This window comes from Poeciliopsis prolifica, unplaced genomic scaffold, assembly GCF_027474105.1.
Source record: "Poeciliopsis prolifica strain line A6 unplaced genomic scaffold, Auburn_PproV2 SCAFFOLD040, whole genome shotgun sequence".
Lineage (NCBI taxonomy): Eukaryota > Metazoa > Chordata > Actinopteri > Cyprinodontiformes > Poeciliidae > Poeciliopsis > Poeciliopsis prolifica.
The window spans coordinates 930,619-948,070 of NW_026562415.1; the positions used below are offsets into that span (position 1 = coordinate 930,619).

Genomic DNA, 17,452 nt, shown 5'->3' on the forward strand with positions numbered 1-17,452 from the left:
ATTTCGGAGCTCGCGGCTGCAAAGACATGTCTGCTCATCTATACACTTACGTCCTGTGGGACCTGGATGAAGGCGAAGGTGTACTCCGTGGCCTGTGCTGGCAGGGTCCTGGTGCTGAAGGCGGGAGGCATGGCAGCCAGACGGGTGCTTGACACAACTTCTCTCTGAGGAAGGACACAGGAAGGACATTTAAAACTCGCCACACAGCAGCTTTCATACGTGTGATGTTAACGACATCTTGTGATATTAAAACGCCACAATATTTCTTGTCTTGACAGTGTCTGGGAGCGATATTCAGTTGCTGATGCCATAAATTTATTATGAGTCCTAAATATAAAGGAGAGGGCCTTAAGCTGTATCTACCTGCTTGTGTTTGAGGCTTATTTTCAGATGAGAAAATAAGTACTCCTTAGTTTATCTGTACTAAAATACTTCTTGTTGGACATTATCTGGATACATTTGCCGTAAATAGCATTTTTAAATTTGTTTGACAGCATTTCGAAAAAAGAAAGTAACAAAATGAAATGCAGAATCCAATGTTTCTTCAATTAGACTTAATATTTGTATTGCACTCTAACAGTACTGGTATAGAGAAAAAAAATATGTGTGAGGCATCTTCTTTCGGTTGATAAAATGCTTCACACTCTTGTAAGTAAACCACATAATCATTTTACAGCTGTTGGTACACCTGCGAAGGTGCAAGCTCCATATGCGTTTCGGCTTAGCTAAAGTAAAGATGAAGACAACCCAAGATGCAAGAAGTGATAATCCCATACGTCGTGTTATACTGGGTGAATCGAATGAAAAGTCTGAATTGGTTGATGCACAAAGAGTGGCATGTTTACTTGCCTCAGCAAGACATTGACGTAAGGAAGCAGATTTATTTCACCTTCAGAAATTTGCAGCAAAACATGTTTTGAATGTATAAAGAAGGACTGATGTGTATGAATGCACAAATTAAATTGATTTGATCTGAATAAGTCAATTTTCTCTTGATTGGTAAGTCCAATATTGAAAAGTCTTATTTTTTTCCACTTCATTAAATTCATCCAAAATCACCACATTTGTTTGGTCTACAAATGGATTGAAGTGAAAAATGTTCCTTAAATTTAATTTCCAGGATAAACTGTGATAACTTCAGAATCCACCACTTTTGCTTTTTGTTGTCTTTTAATAAGTAATAAAAAAAAAATCCTGATTATTGCATTTGTTTTACTTACTCAGACTAGATAAGCCTTTGTTTTGGGTCATTTCAAGATATAGAGCTACAAATGAATAATCTTTACTCTATGTTTATGACACAAAATCTATAAAACATGTACAAGCTCTGTTCAGTCACTGACCCAAAAAGGCTTCAGCATGTTGGTAAGTCAGATAAATACAGCCGTGAGAACTCAAGAGGTAATTTAACGACCCTCTCATATCCTTGGTTAATGTGTTCATTGAACTGTCCAGTCTAGACAGAAAATATCTCTGAGATTCATAATGACAATGTTAAGATTTATCTGCATGATATGAGACTTTGATGACACTTTGAATGTAGGCTTTAAACCTGAAAATGACAAAAGTGCTCTGCTGTGTTTGCTAATGATCACATAATAATTCAGGTAGCACCATGTACCTGAGAGAGGTGGCAGTATTGTAAGCTAATAGCTCGTGACACAAGGGCACAAATTCAAGGCCAGTCTGACTCAACCTGAAATGACGCAAAACTACTACAAATGAGAGGCTGTGGAAATCAGCTCGTGGTTTTTTTGTGTGTGTGTGTACCAGGTCAGCCTCGGAGAACAACACTTTCAGCAACATGCCAGGATGCATTGCATCTGCCAGCCAAACCGTGGTCTGTCCCCCCTGCTCTGAGGTCAGTCGCACACTGTGCCGCTCCACTGCATCATGGGAAAACTCCCGCAGGGCGGGGGCTGGCTGCATGAGCCACTCGGTGATGATGCAAGCATGAGCACGCACGTGGGCAGACGACAATACTGCCTTCGTCATCGCCGAGTAAAATTAAAAATACCCAGAGAGACGCAGGAGCCATTTCATTCTGAAGAAAACCAGGGTTTCTATGAATCTTCTGTTTAATAATTGTCATTTTTCAGACACTTTAGTGAAAAACTAAAAAAAAAAGAAAAGTGACTGGATGCAACAAATCACTTTATTAATCTGTGATGCTTTTGTTTCAAGATGCTTTGAATTTTAAAGCATATAAAATACATATTTAATGTTAAATTTTACATTAAATTTACTTGTTACGACTGCACACGTGACTATTTTTGTCTTCAAAATGTTCCATAAGCTTTAGAACCACACTTCGTGACTGAAACTTTGCACATCCTGATACTTTGATGGTTAAAAATTTAAGTCCAAAGGCCAAAAAAAAAAAAGCAGTTAAATTATTTAAAAACCTCAAAAAGTTTTGGTGTATCAAGTCAACATAAATGACCTGATAAAAACTAGAATAAAATCCATACTTTCTGACCAAGTAAAGATTCTGTTCTGAACTTTTTGTGTTTCAATAATAAAATACCAGGAAAAATAAAACAAGCAAGCTGGCATTTTGTGTCTCATATAAACTTCAGCTAAAAGGGCACACAGAGACTTCTTCGAACATAAAAAAAACTTGGAATATAAAAATCCCCACAAATATTTGAAGAAAGAAATTCCTATGTGCATGTTTTTCAACTGTAAAGATCAGCACTTTGTTTTAATGAGAACACTTTCCCGCCACGCATGCACACAATCAGATTTATTGCTACAAAGTGACTCACGTTGCCATAGTCGATGTAGAAGACGTGAACCTTTGCCGGTGACTCAACTTTCTCCACTCTGGCTCTGTACCTGCAGCAGCAGAAGAATAATTGGGGGGAAAAGAAGGATAGAGAGAAAAGGGGGAACGAGTAGGGGGAGAGCATAGAGAGTAGAAAAAGAGAGATGAAGACAGAGGGCACAAGAGGAAAAGGAGATGAGTAAATGATTCTGTGCTTATTTCCCTCGGGAGAAGGTGTTGGAGGATCTGTCTGTCGTGATCGGGGTAGAGGAGCGGGCTAGAATGAACAGGCGGGGGGTGTGCGGGTTGCTGGGGGGGAACAGAGGGGATCTATCAGGACATAGACGGGCGGTGGAAATTGCACGGAGGCCTCTTTGCAATAAAAGGTAGAAATTTAAACCTGTTTTATTTTATTTTTTTTGCCTTGCAGAAAATGATGTTAGCACATTAGTGCTAATCATAGAGACCCTGGAGGTTTTTCATTGTGATCCTTTATTTTCTGGCACATCTGAAAAGCTTGATTTCCAAACTAATAATAAGTAAAAGCAGCGACAATCAGAAAGTAACAACTAAATTACAAAACCACCTTCCTGAATAATAGATACAGATAAAAAGAAGCTACAATATGAAACTTATGCATGACATCACCTCACCTGGACATCACTCTGAATCTTTAGTAAGAAAATAAATGACAACACTAAAGACAAATTGGCTGCAAAGCAGGCACAGCAAAAAAAAAAAAGTCCAAATAATTAGGTTTATGTGAGTGAAGAGAGAATAATAAAGTAAAAAACTGCAATAATAAGGAGTTTGAGAAAAAGGAAGCGACTGATGAACAGAGGTTTTATTCTTTTCCATTTGTGTTTCTGGGAGGACTTGCATGGTAACAATTTTTTAATTACTCCCCTAAAGAAACAAGTCTCCATGGAGAACGAACCGCACAGTTCTCTGATACAAAGAAAGAACAATGCAAACATAATTAGCTTGCTGAATAATAAAGGGCTGCCAGAAAGACACAAATCAAGATATTTTTCCCATCGTTTAAATGGCAGCCGTTTCTCCCCCCCGTCCCCGATGTGGAGATACCGACTCCATGTTTCCTGTTCAGAATGTCCTCCGACTTGTACTGGTGACATATAAAGTAGATTAACTTGTGTTTTGCCCTAAAAGCAAAACACGAAGATGGAGGGCAACACCTGTGTTGGATGAACATTTGGTTTTTAATTAGTTGCATGATCTTTCTTTCCCTACCCTCGCCTTCTTGACTTCTAGCCATCTCCCATGGCCATCTGTGAACTTTAAACACTCAAAGAAACGCGGAGAAGAGATTTTGTATGTAACTGCTTGGAAACCGCTGCTTTATAAGAGCTAATCAAAACACTGAAGGTGACTGCTGTGGATGCGCCACATGCTGAAAACAAAATCCTTTGAATATAAAGTTGCTCAATCACTAAAGGAAATAAAAATAAAAAAATAAATCCCTTCGGTTAGAAGTGCTGCTTTACAGGGAAATTTTAACTCTGGCTATTTATGTGGATGTTTTCCTGACGCCACCGATACACAGCCCCAGCACAAGTATTTTCCTGTTAGATGTCAAACTGATTTAGTTCACTGTTCAGAAGTCTGCTGGAACACTGTGATCCACAGTAATCCTACCACTCAAATTTAAGAGAGGAAAAAGGTCAAATGAGTGATTATAAGGAGCAGGCTCTGCTAGGACAATCCAGTTCCCCATTAGGACACCTTCACATCGAATCAAACTTAAAATGGCTTGGAACTCACTTACTCAGCATTTTGGAAATGGCAGACAATCAGCTTTGTGTGCGTCTGACACCTTCAGTAAGAAGGACAACTAAGGTTGCTGGGTGCGTGGTTCAAAATTTTCAAAGTTTTTGAAACAGAAATGCACACATACCATTCACCATCAGCGAACTTGGCTAGGCAGTAGTCCCCTTTCCGTGCCGAGTAAGACCCTTCAACGGGAGGATGGGCAGCGATCTCTGCTCTCATGGTTTCCATCAGACTCTCCAACTGGCCTCCTGACGGAATGAGTGGAAACCAAATTACAGTGTTGAGGTACAGCATTATTGTTTCTCAAATCTAATCTAGATTCATTTGTGATGCAGATTGATTGTTTCTCTATTACCCTCAAACAACATAAATTGCTGGTACAGGAAGACTATGCATAGACTGGGTCTGATTTTCTTTCCATTTATCTTTTTAACAAAGTGTTGTTGCTAAAGAAGGCAAATACTTGGCTTTATTTGTGAGAGGAAAATAATCTGACAATTACTTTGTCAGATTTGTGTACTATAAAGCTGTTCCAACACAGCTGTCCAGAGAACCCAGCAAAGTTGAAACAATTTAAATAATTTGGTGTGCATTTGTTAGATCATGCTGCTGCAAATTGCATCAAAATAGAACCGAATTGCTTTATTTCAAAAGGCAGCTGTGCAAGAAGGGAAAAAGGGGAGTCCCCCCCATTTAAAAATAATTTAGCCTTTATAGTGTAAAGCAAGAACAACCATGTCAAAAGCAATCTTATCATCTCTAGATACTGACGCCAGAATTACTAAGAGAAATACTTAGTAGCTTTTGTAGCTGCTAAGCCCATTAACACTATGCAGCTTATTCTGGTTTGACCCTGGTGGTGAAGTAGAGCTTTGAGTTAAGCCAGCTCTCACAGTGGGCCTTTATGGGCCATCAAGCCATTATATCATGAGCCGCAGACCCATTATAGTGGATTCAAGGTGAGAACGTGGCTGTCGATATGCAGGAATCAGATAGTAAGCCACAGCTTCATGGGGAACCAATGACTGTGGTAAGTGGCTGCCTGATTTGCAACCATCAGCGCGAATTGGAATGCCGATTGTGAACGCAGAGAACGTGCATCTTGACGAGAGCTACTTTTCAGCTGTTTGAGAAACGCTCGCGGTGTGTTTGTGTGTTTTAGAGACCACTTGCTCATCCCTGTTGGCAAGTGTTTGCCAATGACTGTGTGTTATGGCGTGGAGCGGTATTGACGTGTATTGAAGCAATCACTGCAGCTAGTTTATCAAAGTGGCCAGTAGGAATTTCCATGGTGATATTTTTAGAGGACATTTTCACAAATCAACCACCTGAAGGGGGGAGGGGTCTGCAGGCAGGAAGGCTAATTTAATGTGCGACTGATCCTCTTTATTCAGACATTTGGATGATAGTAAACCCAAGCAGGACTAATGTTCTGTTTATGTCAGCATCTCACTTGAAGGATTAAAATTAAAAGAAGCTTCATTTTCAACACTCTACATGTTAACAGCGAGGAGCAGAAATATTAAATAAACGCAGCCGGGGTAGTTCTGCTGATGATGCATGTTACTACCAAACAAACAGCTTGCAGGCAGACACCTTTCTATTTCTGTACAGCCGCTCCTGCTTGTCATTAGCACCTAATATTATTTATGCTGCTGGAGAACAAGAAAATATGAATAATGATGCTGTTTTCCCACAGTTATCTATGCTGAGACAGGCAGACAGCTGCCAACCAATAGCTCAGGAGACATTCATTTGCATGTCAAACTTGGATGGGGGGAAAAAAGGAAGGAAAGCAAAGGGATTTAGTGAGAAGTGAAGTGGGAGGAGAAAACTGGGGGCTCGGGTTGATTTTGCATAGTGAGAGCAGAGTTGTCCAAATATCTCCCCGCACAGCCGCTGTGGAGCTGCTAGCTGACGAATGCAGACAAATAAAACACCCTGGTAATTTTTCTTCAGTGTTCTAACATATGAGCAGTGAATCCCTGAGACCTAAACATGTTTTAGACTCTCATGATATAAATAAACTTGCTGGTTTTATGCATGCAAGAAGAGACTGAATATGAACCTTCTAATTTTAGAAGCAGTTATGATTGGAGGCAAATTCGAAGCAGACAGATATTGACAAAGAAACTAAATTCTGCATCCAGTTAAAATTCTATATCTCAAGTTTTCGGGACCAAAATATGATGACAATGATTGCTCCCACAGGGGGGCAATCAGTTTGGGTTTAGAGAGGATAAAGACAACAACCACGTTGGTGTACTTGAGAAATTCTGATTATCCACAGCAGGGCATAACCAACCTGTTGACTGGCATAAAGTGGGATAAGGGGGCATCACCATTTAAGGCGAAATAATACATTTTATTGCTAAAAAGTGTCATTATAAAATGTGTGATTTATTTCCTAAATTGAAACTGGATTTAAGTTAATATGGGAGACTGAAGCTTTGTTTTTGTTTTGTAAACAATTCTGCAAAGTGCAAATAAAAAGATAAAAAGTCCTATGGTATGGTTATGAACATGGGGATAAAATGAAAATAGGTCAGGATGAAACTAAGTGCTGGGTATGAATGCAAGAAGAGGCAAACTGGCAAATTCTGCATTCTTGCATCACACACTTGAATATTCAACACCAGGTTGATTGTTCAATCCCTCAAGTTCATGTGAATTTCACTTTTTACATAAAATATGAGTGTTTTGAAATAATCCTGATAAAGATGTCTGTCAAACACAATTTTTAAAAAATCTTTTTCTATATTTTTATTATTTTGTAGCTTATCCTTTTACATATGTTTAAGTATTGCCATTAGAACTTGTCAAAAAATTAAACCGATCTTTATAAATCTTAGACAATGACATGAAATAAAGTTGTTTAACTTCTCAAGCCTTCAAAATGCACATCAAAAAGATAAAAAAGCAGTAGAACCAGGTAATGTAGCCGTCATTACTGGAACAAAAACCAACAAACGTCACATGCTGCAGGAGAGCACAGCAGCACAATGAACCAACTTGAGCCAACTTTTTGTTAAATCCTGAAAAAGCAACAGTTAGGAAGTAGGAAGTACAACAAGAACACTGTATTACAGAGGCTGAATCCTATTCAACGCTGGCAGCAGGACAACCAAATATCTGCTTGCAGAAGGGGTAAACCGTGTCAAACGTTAGTGCTCATTTTGTGTTGAAGCAAGAGCCAAAGCGATGATCCAAAAAGCAGCCAAACCAATGACTGTGCCTGATGCTCGCCAAATTCTTTTTATCCTCATCTTTTTATCTCTCTGTCTCCCCCCCCCAACCTTCCTCATTCTGCAATTTGTTTATACATGATAATGGCTGCAGCTGTTTATAAATCATATATAATTACATTCTGAATGCCGAGCGCAAAGTGAAGGACCGATTAGGCTTTGAAAGAACAGAAATAATAGAGAATGCAAGAAAGGGAGAGAAGACAGGGAGGAGAGCGGTGGTGACGGGTTTTACTGTTTGCTTGTGATCATATTCGATTATCTTGCGCCACGCGGTGTGGAAGCGGAGATGAAGGGGTGGAAAGACAAAAAGCCAATGAAAACAGTGGCTCAAGTGCCCTTTCAGCAGGCATCCCAAGGCTCTGGTGAATTCTATTAAGCTGTTTACAAAAGCCATTAAAACTCAGAAGGATAAATAATCACAGTATGACAGACGCACAGGCTGAGGCCGAGAGAGCAGTGATTGCTTGTAAAAGCAGTCCAATCTCTAAATTTCAACATGTACAGCAAATTATGAGTCTAATTGCTGTCAATCTGGAGAAACAAAACCCGTCTTTGGAAGTAGGTGTTTATGGGGATCAGGAAACAAACCAGAAAACTAACGCATTTTCCAAAAATCATGGTTTATTGGTATTTTATTACCAGCTGATAAAGGTTTTGATTAATTCTGAAGGAGAGAGTAAAACATTGAATTGTTTTCACAGTGTTCTACAAAAAGAAAATCATGCTACGCATGTGTGCACAATTTTTTTCACCATTTTTTACTGCCAGGACCATCAGGCTAGCTTTGCCCATTCTTTTATGCAAAATAACTCAAATTCATTCAGATTGAATGGAAACCATCAATGAACAGTAACTTTTGAGAGAGCCAAAGTCTTGTTTGGACTTTAGCTGGGGCCTATCCTATGGCTTTGAAGATATTGGTGTATCTTTTGGGTCGCTGCCTGGACTCAAGGTGAACCTTGACTCTAACAAGTTTCTACAACCATTGTCCTGAATTTAGTGCCATCAATCTTCCCATTAACTGCAGCTCCCTAATGAAGAAAACTATATCAAAGCTTGATACCACCACATCAATGTTCTGTCAGGATGATGTGTCTTGTTTGTTTTCCACAACATATTTGTACATTTGGACTGAAGTCCAATTTTGTTCTCGTCTAACAAGTCTAAGATAAAAACTCAAGAAAATGCACTGAAGTTTGTGGCTGTAAAGTGACAAAATAGTCAAAAGTACCAGGGGCATGAACATTTCTGTAAGGCAGTGTAATTTATTAGGAAATGCCTGAGGAAAGAGTGACAAAGTTATTGCTCTGAAAAGAGACCCTGGAGGACTGACTGCTGTTGCTCTAAATGAATGTATTGTCCATCATTTAACAACTTAAACACACCCAGAACACACAACGAGTTGAGGTCTGGCAAACATGAAACACAGTTGACAGTTATATCCGCTAAGGCTAGTCAAAGGAGAACCAGCACTCAGCTTGGGAATGCCGAGTAGAGCTAAGATAGGAGAAAGTTTCCCCTCTCTCCTTACTGACTGATGTTTTACGAACTGTAAGTCACCATAAAAAAACCAAATGATCCTAATGCTCGACACATACAGCTTCACTCCCTCTTGAGCGGGATATGAGATTGCGCCTCATCTGAAACCCCCCACTACCACCAATTACCCTCCTCCGTTCTTTTCTTGCCAAAAGTCTGGAGTCTTTTACAGCAAATTACTGTTTCTGTCTCTGAAAAATGTAAACAAAGAAGGCATCTAGTGGTCTCTCTTGTTTCAGTCCCTCCACCTTCTTTTTCTGCCACCTGTAAAGGCTAACTGGCTGAAGCTAATGGTCTGATTTAATTGTCCAATAGACTTATTTAAAGGTCCAAAAATACCAGTGGGATATATTTGTAGTCTCCAAATTAGTTCAAATGTGCACACATTTAGCCAATTTTGAAGAGAGCCCTTTTTGAACCTAAAAAGAGGCAAACCACTGTGAAAAATACCACTCAGTCATTTCAATTTAGGTAATCCTTCCAAATGCTGACATTAGTATGAATAAAGCTTGCTGGAGCAGTGAAGAATGGGTGACGCTCATTTTCCACCTAAAATCAAAAGCATCCTGGCTCGGACCGACAGCTGAGCTGACCTTTTAGAATCTAACTTGCGTATCTGATTTATGTACAGACGCCCTGAGAGAGGAGAGATAATCCAGTCTGACCTCTAACCACCACATCCTCTACATCAAGCAGAATCTGGGCAGCATCAGCTGTCAAGTCTGCTGCAGTTTTCACTCACAATGCAGCCGGACAGTATTTGCAGGTCTTAATTTTTAACTTAGTTTGCACTGATCATCCTTCAAATGTTTCTACAGCTAGAGTCCACTTGCAGTACAGAAAGTTGACTAGGTATTACTTAGAAAGGCAGGCATCATCTATATAGAAGGTCTTGTTGTCCATTGTGGATGTCAGAGCAGAAACAAAGCGATAAAGTTAAAGGAACTGTCTTAGAGACAGCCCTGTGTCAATGGAGGGAAGCGTACAGACAAATCTGAAGCATTGAAAGATTCATCGGGAAAAGTGGCATCCATCATCCGTAAACAGCAGAAACACTGAACCACCAGAACTCTTCTTTGAATTAAAAGGATGTTTTATGGAATCTTCTTCCAATTCAAGACCCCATTTTACTCAAACTTTCAAAGAGAGAACTCACGTTCTCATACTCTAGAGTATAGACAACAGAAGCTTGAGCTCTCTCTCAGGTGAGCAGGTTAGAAATGTAAATACATCTCGATAAATGTGTCATTTTGTGGGGATGTCCAACTCTGAACCATCACAGGAAGTCACATTCTGACTGTAGCCCAAAGAGCAGCTTGTTCTGTCTTTCTAGAGGTTCAGACTGGTTTTGCAGTGCATATCCTTATCACAGTAGACAGGCAGAGAGTTTTGCAGAAGGGATAATAAGAAATTCACCCAAGGGCAGACCACACAAACACAAGAACTTCCCCTCTGAATGAAGCACAATTTTCCAATCAGAGCAGATTAAACATGCCTGTCCGAGTAACCATCGTGCTGGAGAGAGTCGAAAAATTGTATCTACAGTACTCCTCCAACAGGACTGCATGGCAAAATGAACAAACAGAAGACAAAGCAGATTGGGGAGAAAAGCCCAAATATATGATTCTTTACTCCAAGCTTGTAGCACTGAACTCTGAAGACTCTGAAGTGAAAAAAAGTTTGTATTTTTCACAAAAACTAACATCAAATATATAACCTGAAATCCTATGGGTAAATGCATGTACCAGCTTGGCTGCTTTATTTAGTAGGTATTTGATCAAGTGGGACCTACAAAGTTCAAAACCCACTTGAACAAACATGGGATTTTAAGAGGAGAACAGACCAATGGACTCAATGTAAAGACTTCTAATTAGCAGTTTTCATCCATTTTGTCAGCCTGCTGAGGTACTGAAACAGAGCACTTCATTCTTTCTTCGTGACATTAATTCTAATTACATCCAATGTTAAATTTAAATTAATATGGTTTTACAGCTGTAGCATGAACGTAATTACATACACCCAACGATAACAGTATTGCAATTAAAACCATTCTCCTTTAATTTGATGTGACCATTAAACTGTTCACCATAATCATTATAACAATAGTCACATTTAGGCTTTTCTATCACTCCTTTTGTCTTTAGCCAGAAAGAGGAGTTAATTTTTCCACTGTACAATTGGTTCCTTTATTATATTGGCATAATTAGACTATTCAACTCTTACGATTTACACACAAAAAAAATACAAAAAACATAGACAAAACCTTTCTGAAAGGCTTACAACACAAGATGAATGATATGTAGCTCTGGCTTGATGCCCACTGTAACAGAAATATGTGAATCAAAATATTTTTTATTAATTGCTTCAAAAAAAAAAAAAAAAAAAGAAAAAGGCAGGAATTTATGCAGCCTTATGCAAACCTTTTCTAACTATTCATCCATCTCCTTTTATTAAGCTTTCTGCTGCAAAGTAATAATCACTTTGCTCCCTTGACATGGCATCCAATTAGAGAGCAATTCATCTTTATGAAGATAAAATGCGGTACCAATTTGAAAGTAGTCTTTGTTAAATAACCACCACAAATAGGGTGCGAGGACATGTATGATCAACAACATGAAGAGCATATAAAACAAATTAAAAAGTCAAAGAAAAACTAAAATTTCAGGTGATGAGAAAGGAAGCCGTGATCTGGCCGCGCTCCTCTCTCAGTAGCTGGGTCCAGCATCATTAGGTAAAGAACAGCTGCTGTGTGTAAAAGGTAGAAGTGTGAATAATGTGGACGGAGTGGCACCTGGTTGGAAGGGGAACGACTCCACTCATTACGAGTCTGTATTGGTGCCAGGGAACAAGCTCTAGACAGCATGTTCAGCCAGCCGCACTGCAGCTGAGGTTTGGTGTAAGCGAGAAGTGTGTGTGCGCGCACGTGTGTGTGTTTGCTGGTGAGGGTCAGGCCCAGCAATTCAGGACCATGGAGGTGACAACAACGTGAGGTCCGGAGCAGGTGGGGTAGGGATCTGTGTATGTGTGTGGTGCACTAAAGGAATGCTGCCCAGAAATATAATCACCACATGAGCACAGCTGATTAAGAAAATTTTTTAAAGTATATTGGTGCTGAGTCGGCACCACATATCACAAATTAATAACAGTCTGGTGTTCTGGAAACTCGAGCTCAAAGTTTGGCTGTAACCCGCTGAACCTCTGAATCAAGAAGTGATGTGTAGCGATGCCTCTGAAAGGACATGTCAGCACTCACATGTCACTCAAAGAGCTTACACTTTTAATGATATATTACCAAGTCTCAACTCTGCTGGACAGAGACTATGTTAGAAGCCAGTCTCAACAGGCCGCTTTTAGTCACCTCAACTTTAGCACTTATTTAGATCATAAGGCAGGCATGAAAATCGAAATAGGATCCTAATTTACTCCTGAAAAACAGATTGACAAACGTATGGTGTCTAATATTTAGCCGTTGAGCTTGCAATTTTGGGCTATTTATATAATGAACTGGTTGGTAAAACAATATTTACAACTGCACTGTCCTAAGAATGAGATTCATTAAATTTGACACATTTTCTAAGATAAATTTGCCTTTCTTGAAAGCCAAAAAACTAAAAAAAATAAAAGTTGTCCTTTTACAGCCAGATGAGCAGAAATGTACAAAAACAAGTGGGAGATGTTATTGTACACTCCATGCATCCAGTCTCTCTGAAAGATAAAGGATAATCTGTAAAAGTGGCACAGTGGAAAGTCACAAAACCTTGGTCTTTTGAGTCTGACGAAATTAATTTTCCACCCAACATTAATCCACTAATATAGTAATTCCTGTACAGTTCACACAAAATAAATCTTCATTACGTTGAAGTAGTGTAAAAAAATATAACAAGATGAGTTAGAAATATAAGGAAGGAGCATCTTCCTTGCTTAGAAAATGAAAGCAAGTCACGGTTTAGTCCAAAGTGACCAGGATGAAAGGTCTCTTCCAAATCTGAGGCTATTTTTGTTAACTGCACTGCTTCCTGTGGGTCAACAATATGTCTCTGCTACAAGCAGAGGAGTTAAAGCATCTTTTGCTCTTGTTTGCATGTGGCGGTATTAAGGGCCAGAAGCTTCCAATTTCGCTAGGAAAATTATGTCGTATACTTTTGAAATGTGGATTATGACCACATATCTGATGAAGTTTCTAGAATGCTTGAAAGTTTTCAGGATACATCCCACTGAAAGACACCCCAGAGTGAACCCTGATGTCACCAGAGAGATTCCATATCCCTCCTCATCTGGGAAAGCCTTGAGATCCCCAAGAATTACCCCAGCAACGTCACTGAAGTGAGGGACTTTTGGTTTTACCTCCTTGACCCATTACTTCATCAAACAGAGCGGAGTCTCTGCAGTGAAATAAGTGTATACTCTGTAACCCATAGGAAACAAGGACTTAATACGACATCCCTGAAGTGTATAAACAAGCAATATTCTAGCTGCTGCAATTCTGGATTCTACCCAGAAAGACACCAATCCTGCATTTGGAAATATATATAAATATATTTTTCACCAAGCCTGCTTCCCGCAGAGTAATATACTACCAGCTCAACATAGTTCAGAGTCGTCTCCTTTCATGTGTCTGGAGTGGCCTTTTGTCTCAGTGTCCAAGGTTGCACAGATCTGTGCCGGCTCCCTTCTGACAGTAATTACATATAGCCTCCAGAGAGGAAACGGCACACAGAAGGAAAACACCACTGAAGCAAAGGGGTGGGTTGAGGAGTTGAAGTGAGGTAGAGGGGGCTAGAAAACGATAAATGACTGCTTAACAAGATGAAATCCTAAAATAAACAGGATTACAGATCAATTTTCTAAATCTCCTGGGAAAATTTATTCCTGATGTGGAAGCAATCAGTTATCAACCAAGTGTAAATATATTCACATGTGAAATAGGGAGAGGGACATGGTAATTAAATGCAAATGATTAAAATGGGGAAAAGGGTCAAACCTGTAGCAGATACAGGACACAGTGAGGGAAAATGACGCCGCAAGCTGCATTTCGGACTGCATTTTAATAGCTCAGGAAAAGAAACTACTTTCGAGACCGATGCATGAACTTTAACATCTAGAAAGCTGTGAAGGCTTTTCAGCAGCCACTCATCTCTACAGACCACAATAAATAAATAAATACACCCAACTTTATTACATAGACACAACTCCCTCAGGGTTAATGGTTTGGAAACTGGCTCTAAATATTAATGCCGATGTTCTTTTTTCCTCTTCCTCATCTTCTCTGTTCTACTTAAACAAATGTACGACCAACTGAAATTGATGTTTCTCTAGCTTTTTTTTGTTTTTGCCGTTAGTCATTTTTAGTTGTGCACTGCGAAACCTCAGATACGTTTAATAGCTATAAATTTTAAGAAATTTTTTGTTCCCTTTTGTTTACACTTCCTTGCTCTTGTGAATGATTATCAATTCATTTTATTGCATACTCTTCCAGTAAAAAGTATATTCTAATTCGAACAAATACATCATTTTTCTTTGCACCAGTCTGATTCATGGAAGATTTGATCTCTTTCTGCCACACTCTTGATAGTTCTGTGATTCCTGTTTATCACAGAACTATACTGCCTACTTTGGCTAAACATCAAAGCAGGCAGGTCAAACATTAACAACAATTTAAATCAAACACAAATTTCTAAAGTCGTGCATTTCCTATTCTGTACTTTCAGTGTTTTTGTTGTTGTTTTTTTTCCACACATATTTAACTATCAGATACCAAAAGGAGCTTTTAGCCACCAGCCGTGCCTGAAATTGCACATTGTGCAACTGCTTTAACAATCAACGACTTACGGCATTTTTCTACAATAAAGCAATAACTATATATTCTTAAAAAAAAAGGCTTTTGGGAGTATAACAATCGAACAGCAGTGGGTCCCTCAGTTAATTCGGTTTGATCAGGATTTAGGATTTGTCAAATCTATCACAACCACAGTCAATGGAAATGCAAACAAGTTAAATTCTTAAGAAAAAAATTGATACAGAACATCTTTAGCTTAGTTTTGCTAAAGAGTGTATATATAAATAAACACTTTCTGTTTCATTTAACAGAGTCAAATGAAGCCATTCGAAATGGCTCAGATCATTAACATGGGCGCGCATGAGGAAGCCACTTGAGTATTTCCTTTTAAGATGGCCTATTGTCATCTGCTGTAAACACTAAACTACTCTGCTTCACACTGGAACTGTGTGTGTAAACCTGCTCACTAAGAAATGTTGTGGGGCGAGGGTGGGGGCATATAATGATATTTTAAAGCACTCAACTCGTGTGATTTTACAGCCTCTAACACTTTGATGTTCAACTCAAGAAGCCCAGACGACTTAATGCGGCTCTGAGTGCGCACCTGCAGAAATGAAAGGAACTGTGAGGCAGGAGAGAAGGTGGAGAAAGTGCAGCAGGGGGGCCAAGCAACCCAACAGGAGAGGGAAGCAGAGGGGCCGAGGACCGGTCTAGTTTTACTCCCCTGCTGAGAATTTATTTTTTTTCTCGTTTTATGAAACCACCCAATCAGCTGCTTGTTGGAAGAACACAAGCCAATTAAATGAAAAAACAACAACATATATATAAGAAGCCGCCAGCACTGCTGGATCATCTAAAATAAAGTCTTTTTATGAGAAAAGATTGAATAACTCATAGATCTCCTGTCAAAATACACTGAGAGCAGCAATATGGAAAAACTGCTGTTTGTGTATAATTTTACATGGCGGGAAAAGTTGTATACACTCCGTTTCCTGCTCTTCCTTAATGTCCAAGACACAGAACTTGAAAAACAAGACGAACTATTCAGCATTTATTTCTCCTAAAGGGCCACAAGGGCTGCTAGTGGCATTAACCCAAACTTCAGGTTTGGACATGTAAAGTCAAATTTCTGGCCCTTCGCTGAAACGTGATTCTGAACCATAAAAGCCCAGACAAAAATCAGAGCATCAATCCCGACTGACTGAGGCAGCAGCACGGTAGCCGGAGGCGGCGCTACGGTTTTGATTTGAATTTATAGCTCACGGCAAGAGAAGGAATAACGTTATATTTCCACATATTTCAAGAAACCTGGAGATTTGAGGGCATAGAGATGAAACATAGAGAGAGAGCTGTAAACTGAAAGGTTTATATATGCTTGTTTATGATCAAATAAGATCCCATGAGTTATATGCTTTGAGTTAAAATCTTGTTACTTGAAGGTAAATTTATTAATTATGTTGGGGAGGCAAATGTCATAAAAAAAATTTAAAACTTAAAAAGGAGGACAATTTTGATTTCATGGCCTTTGAAGGTCTATAGCTAGTGGAGACAGATGAGGGGGCAGGAGTGACAGGCAGGCCTCTGAATTCAGGGCAGCTTCCATGACCTGGCAGATGGAGACAATCTATGAACAGTTCAGATCTGTTCCATACTGAAAAAAAAATAAAATAAAAAATCAATATGCTGAAAGCAGTTTTTATTGAATCTTCTTATTACATGTGAAACTGAGCACAGACTAACTTAGAATGGACACATTTTGAATCAAAAGAAGCTAATTAGTCCTTTTTTGCTACAGCAAACTGTCTAAATGCTTCTGGTATTGCCTGCAAGGATAATTATGCTGTTATTTAACAACTCTTGGAACACTCAGAAAAAAAAAAAAATTCTAACTGTACCAAAACATAAGCTTGGCCTGCCTTTAGATACTCTTGATCAAAGTTTTAGGCATTCAAAGCAGGATGAACGCATGCACAACAAATTGGCAATTAATGTGAAAGAAAAACAGCTTTCTTTATTTATTCTGTGGTTTTCACTTAAGAGTTTTATGCCATGTTTTAAATTCCAAATCTGAATAGTTTGGAATTTTCTTCTTTTTCCAAATGGAATAAAATTTGACATTTACTGCAGTGAATCGTTCAGAAAAAGAGAGACAATACCTTTTCTATTTCTGCACATGCTATCAGTCCCAACGAGGATGATGGTTCAAATATCCTGGTGGAAAATTAAGTGATTTTTGCACCAAGTAGATTTTCAAGTGCTCATTGAGTTGAACAACTTCTGGAAGATTAAATGCTTGGAATCAAGTTGGACCCCAATTGTTAGCGCCTCCAG

The 17,452-nt window shown here is 39.0% G+C and overlaps 1 protein-coding gene across 1 annotated transcript in view; it reads right to left on the reverse strand.

The window, feature by feature from the left end:
- snd1 (staphylococcal nuclease and tudor domain containing 1) overlaps positions 1-17,452 on the reverse strand; it is a 164,854-nt gene that overhangs the window by 17,264 nt on the left and 130,138 nt on the right. The window contains exons 19-21 of the mRNA XM_055054667.1: positions 4,683-4,806; positions 2,769-2,838; positions 51-164 (exon numbers count right to left, since the gene is read on the reverse strand). Coding sequence (XP_054910642.1) covers positions 51-164; positions 2,769-2,838; positions 4,683-4,806 — 308 coding nt within the window. The remainder of the gene's footprint in view (positions 1-50; positions 165-2,768; positions 2,839-4,682; positions 4,807-17,452) is intronic.